Genomic DNA, 6,000 nt, shown 5'->3' with positions numbered 1-6,000 from the left:
GCCACAGCCCCAAAGCTGGGGTCCACAAGCTGATATTGCTGATTAAGGACACCACAAAAGGGGTTTGAGCTTAGATTTCCCTAGAGCCCGCTGCTTGTTGTCAGGGAAAAGGCTCCTAAATAAGCTTCACCAAAGCACCTACAATAAAGAGCCAAAGTTTTGTTAGTAGCCCTTGGCCCTTGGTGACATGGCACAAGAGCATCTGCCGAGGTGTGAGCTGACACCTTCAGTAAATCGGCTGCTGACTTTTCTTAAATCTCCTTTTGTAATTAGGCGCCAGTGATGACAAAGGTGGTTTCTCCTCTGCACAGACGGGAGAAACACCCGTTGCACCGGCACGTGATGGGATTCCCATCCTGCAGGCCAAGGGAACCCTCCCAGTCCCGGGGAATGAAACATCCCAGTGGAGAACTGCTGGGTGAGCCCACTGAATCTCAAGCAGCCACTGCTCGAGCGATGCCCCCCCTTCCCAAATCCCAGCCCATCCCTCGCATGTCGAATCGCTTCTTGAGCTGAAACCCCCATGACGCTGGTGGAGCCCCACCACAGGACAGCGCCAGTGGGACGTGAGTGCTGCAGGTGACTGGGGAGTGACACGGCGCAGATCCTGGCAGAGCCCCCAGCCCAGCCACCATCTCGCACCAAGCAGCTTCGGTTGGCAGCACATCGCTCTGATGGGGCTCTTGAAAACAACAGAAACAGCCCAAAACGCTGCTGTGGTGGACATAAGCCTGAGCTGGGAGATTTCATCCCGGGCACCTTCCCCCTTCCTACCCAAAGCCACTTTTATTGTCTTGATCTAATGAAGTGCAGACTTCACCTGGACAGACCCATAAGTGGCTCCTCTCGGAGGCAATGAATACAAATACTTGACCTCATGAGCTGCGGGGCAGCAATTAGTTTAAGCAGGGGGTTTGTGTAACACTTCAAAAGTCTTAATCCGTGCGGTCAGCCCTGGCACGGTATTTGCCAGAACCTATTGAGTAGTCTTAATGAGTCTGCAAAGCAAGCTTTCAATACATTTTGGGTCGCTTCAGATGCTTTAAATGGCATAGTCTATATGGTATTGTGCGGCTTTAGAAAGGCCCGGGCTTTAAAAAAGTATGGCTCCCTTTCACAGGGCAGACAGAAACCATCTTTAGAGCCGGGACCCTTAACGTTTTGCATATCAATATGGCTGGGGCTGAATGCAGTCACTCAGCTGAGAAATAGGATCACTATCAGCGTTTCCAGGCTTTCACAGGCACTTGGGAAACTTTAAAGCCCTTCGTGGAGAATAATTTGGTCGAATGTCGTGGCTGGAAACAAAACCTAAACAAGCAGAGCGCAGTCCATCATGCAGAGATGCCAGCGAGAATGACAACAGGCTCCAGTCGCTCTGACATCCAACCCCCAGCGGGTCGGTGGCCGGGACACTTGCAGTCCCTGGGGGACACTGCCGGGGGTACCCCGCACTGAGCGTGGGGTGCCGAGTCCCACCTGGTGATGGCCGCATTGCTCAGAGTGCTCTGGAGTTTTAACCAGCAGAAAAACAGCCCTGATTTTGTCTCTTCTCACTATTCTTTTACAATGTCCCAGTTTCTTAATACGGGCCATAAAGCCCCAAGCTCTGGCACCACGCTGGCAGCATCTGTGTCTGTCCCCAGCACCCCTCACACAGGCAGGGACCCACACCACGATGCCCTGCTTCCCGCGCAGAAACAGGCAACTGTTTGCATTGAACTCCAACATCACGTTAAGCCCATCCCCACAAATGTCACTTGTCCCAGCAGCGACCAGACGAGCCCAGGGGCTGAACTGGACAAAGATGCCAAAGCTCAGGTACAGCTCAGCACATCGGTGCAGAAAACACATGTCACCTCCAAGGAGCACAAAGGAGGTGCCAGCAGCCGGGATATGGGGAGAGGTGCGCGGGGTAAAGCACAATGTGCCGGTGTAAAACCACCCTGGAGCTGGGAGGAAAGGGGCTGGGGCCTGTTGTGCATCCCAGGAGAAGGGGTACCTGCTGCCTCCATCGCCCCCAGGCAGCAGCAGCGAGGAGGGGAGGACACGCCTGGTGGGACAGTCAGCTTTGCATGACGGAAGAAACCGAGGCCAAAACATATTTGCAAACAATGCAGGGCCTGAGGGCCCTCGAAAACATATAATTAGCTCATTAAAGAGACAAATACAAGTCACTAATAAGATATGAGAGGTTAATTAAATGTTTTCCCCATCTTTAATTAAGGGAAAACCAGTTAATTCAGATTAAACTAATTTCTGCAGCCTCCCATGATGGCCCTCTATGGCTGCAGACTTGAAAATCTATTGAGATTATTGAACTGAAAGGTCAGAGTTTGGGGCTTTTGTCTGCTGTGCTTGGGTGAATTCAGGGGAAGCAGGGATTTTCATCCCAAGGGTTACAAATGCCCTGCTTTATCATCTGGGTTACTCAAAGAACATAAGAAGGTATGTGATATGCAACTCCCTCTCCCTAACCCCAGACCTGGCATTTATTCAAAACTACTGCCGTTAATTGTTTTTCTTAACTAGGAAATTCCTGCAGAGTATTTTCTGTCTGCAAAACATAACCCACGCTTGGGGTCTGCAGCTCAGCCGGCCTCACCCACCGCCCCACAGCAGCCGCTGCCTGTGCTCAGCACCGGAATTTGATTTAGCAAAAACCCACCGGCCGCACGGCCCAGAGGCCAACTGGTTTCCAAAGCTTTTATTGTGGATGGAAGAGCCAATGTCCCCACACACACACACACCCGTCCACACGCTCACACTCTCCCACTCACCACCCAGAACACTCACTGTTAATACAGATTAGCAAGAATTTATGTGGAAGAATATTTAATCTGGTCAGGGAGGGGAGAGGGGTGATCTGTGGGTTTATTTCTTAAATATTTCTCTCTACTCCAGAAGGGTCCGTTTCTCGCCAGAAGAGGTCTGATATAAATTAGAACGAAGGGAGGAGGTTGCTGGTGGGGCAGCCACGGGCATCCCTGGACCACAGCAGCCCCAAGTATCCCTGGACCGTGGTCCTGGCTCTGCACACTGCTGGGCAGACCAGGTCTCAGCTCAGCAGCGTGCCCTGTGGATGGCTCAGTCCCACCCAAAGTCCTGCCCTGTCATCTGATAAAACTTCATGTTGAAGGGTCTGTAAAACTCCCGCAGGCGTTGGACCACCTGCGTATCGATTTTGGGGTGCGGCCGCCCCTTGGATTTCCCCAGGCAGCGGGGCTTGCTGCCACCCTCCGGCTTCTTCAGGCAGGGAAAGCCCTTGGTCTCGTTAAAATAGAAATGTTTGTCCGTCACCACCCTCTTGAGACCCAGAAAGTCCTGGACACGGCCCATCTCCCCGGCCGGGTCGCTGACGAGCCTCTCCCCACTAACGAAGAGGAATTTGGAGAGGGGGAAGTACTGCAGCCAGTTGTCCAGGTGCTTGGCGTAGATCCCGATCCTAACTGCGCTCCAACTCGTGTCGATCAGTCCCGTGCTGAGGTTTTTGAAGGCTAGGGCCTGGAAGCTGGGGATGGAGGGGTTTTTGGAGAGTGTCTGTGTGTAGTCTGAGATGGCACGGGTGACGGGGTTACGCACCACCACGATCAGCTTCGTGTCCCGGGACATGTTGTAGATGCGCCGAGGAGCCTCCTTGGTGACAAAGTAGCTGGGGGTCTTCTCCATCGTGATCTGCCCCTCCAGGGTCCGTGGCATCAGGCTCCTGAGGAGAGAAAGGGACACAGTCAGGACTCACTCAAAGCACAGCTGCTCTGACCTGATGCCGTGATGGGGACAAGCAGGAGCAAACCCTAAAACTTGGCCAGAAATGCCCAGAGGCTCCCCAACTGCAACTGCCCCTCTCCTTCCCCTCCCACCAGCCAGGGACACTGCCTTGTCACTCCCCACCAGCCACCTCCTCGTCTTCAAAAGCCTCCCTAGGAGTCCCCCTGCCCGGGTCTTTCCTTCCCTCACCTCGTCTCAGCCTCCCCTTCATCCCCGCCAGGGTCTGTCCCAGGGAAGGGGCTCCCTGTCACTCTGCCCCACAGGCAACACCATCCAGAGGGTACTTGCAGGCTGTCAATCCACCTCAGAGGTTCCCCACAACCCCCTTCCCAACCCTGGGAATCTCTCCTACCCGCTCCTCCTCCACCCCAGTGAGTTTCAGTGGTGGTGACCAGTCTCTTGGCATGAAGGTTTTGGGATGGGGCTGGTTTTTGTCCCAGCCTCTGACCGATTACAGTTACTGGATGTGCCGACAGACCACACGGGGTTGCAAAGAAGAAAGAGGTAAATGTGCATCCACGGAGGGTAAACCCAAGCAGCCTACCAAGAGATGCCTACCAAGGCTCCAAACTCCTCTGCCTCCAGACAGCAAGCAGTTAAGACCAGAAAAAGACTGTTTCCTTTTTTAAAAAAAGGCAGAAAACCTCTCAGGGCCCAGTCATTGTGCTGTGTAAAATTCACTGCCCTGATTGTTCCCTTGTGCACTTTAATGAGGCATTAATTGCCAGAGAAATTACCCAGGCATGTCACCCTGTGAGGAGAGCCAGGGGCTGCAGAATGGGTCCCCCCTGCCACCAGCACAGGCACCTGCCCCAGAGCTCCTCACGTCCCCCAGAGCCCCTCACGTTCCCCTTCTTGGGAGCAGACATGTCCTCTCTGGTCATCCTGGTGAAGAAGGGACTTGGTTTCCCCCAACATCTGAACTCCCTGAGCCAAGATTGCGGGGCCAGCTGGGAGGCAGCTCATGGGCCCAGCGTGGCTCCCCGACACGCAGTGCCACCCCGACCTGCTGCTGCTCCCCATGGTTCCCCTTGCTGACAGATGTGCCAGGGGACTGGCAGCTCTAGCTGCTGCATCCCAGCCATATCCCACCAGCTCCCTCCCACAGCACCCGCACAGGAGCCCTTGCCAACAGGCCCCACATGGACGCAGAGATGGAGCTCACTCTTTGGGGGGGCTCATCTGGGATTGAGACGGCTTCATCTCTGTGCTGTCACAAGCTGTGCTCCCCATCCCCTCCATCATGCTCAGGGTGACGTGCATCCTCCACCTCCCCAGCCACATAAAGGAGAGGAGTCTCCTGCTGAAAGCCCTGGGCTGGAAACTCATTCTGCTTGGGGCACAGCAGTGTTCTGCCCTGGTGCCAGGGGCTCAGCCCTGCTGTCCACCCGACCTGGGTGGCTGTCCTTGCACCAGGTCTGTCCTGAGCAGGAGGCTGCTTTCCCGCAGGGAGGGGATGTGAAGCTTTCAGAGCATTGCTTAATACCAAAGGAAATGACCAAACCACTTCATTAGTTCTAAAATAAAAACTACATGTTTGTGTGCACACAGAAATACATGTAATCATATACAGAGTAATCCCATCCTTTGCTCCCGCCTAGGATTTAGCAGATGCAGAGCACTTAGCCTAGCAGGCAAGCACTGGTTTACAATGGGAAACTGAGGCACCAAGCAATGACGTGGCTTGTGTAGGAGCTGCCTACATTCATCCAGCCAACAACATCCTGACACAAAATCACTTGTATGGGTCAGCAAACACACAGGGATCCAACCTGAGCTGTTCCACACCCAGAGGCATCCCAGGATGAGCTCCAGGGATCAGGAAGTCTCCTGAAAAAAGTACCAATACCCAAATCTTAACCGTGACAAGGGGTAAAATAAAGCAAAAAAAAAAAAATCAAGTTTAACCAAGAGGTTTCACTTAACTGAAAGGAGAGAGTTGGGACTGGACAGACTCTTTCCTGCAAGGACTCTCCATTTTGCCTGAATTTGGAAGAATTCTGATTTTATAACTCAAGGATTCCCCTGGGGCTGCTCCACCCCATATCCCTCGGGGGTCCCTAGAAAGGAGAGGAGCTTCCCTGGCCTGTCCCTGCACAACCTCTCCCCCCTCACCCTGTCAGGGGCAGGTTTTTTTTAACGTTGCTTGTCTGAGGCCAAGCCGACCAGCTCAAGGACAGGGATTGCTCCAAATCCCTGCCCAGACAATCCCTGCAGGAACGCTGGCAGAGC

General features: G+C 53.7%; 1 protein-coding gene across 1 annotated transcript in view; it reads right to left on the bottom strand.

Annotated features, from left to right (window-relative positions):
- Positions 1-2,325: 2,325 nt before the first annotated feature.
- Positions 2,326-6,000, bottom strand: part of HS3ST6 (heparan sulfate-glucosamine 3-sulfotransferase 6) — a 40,842-nt gene continuing 37,167 nt past the window's right edge. Inside the window, exon 2 of the mRNA XM_074919105.1 lies at positions 2,326-3,706. Coding sequence (XP_074775206.1) covers positions 3,088-3,706 — 619 coding nt within the window. The 3' untranslated portion in view covers positions 2,326-3,087. The remainder of the gene's footprint in view (positions 3,707-6,000) is intronic.

The sequence above is a fragment of the Athene noctua genome, chromosome 15 (assembly GCF_965140245.1).
Source record: "Athene noctua chromosome 15, bAthNoc1.hap1.1, whole genome shotgun sequence".
In the NCBI taxonomy this organism is placed as follows: domain Eukaryota; kingdom Metazoa; phylum Chordata; class Aves; order Strigiformes; family Strigidae; genus Athene; species Athene noctua.
Note: the sequence above shows the minus strand (reverse complement) of the source record. Positions and strands in the feature narration are given on the sequence as shown.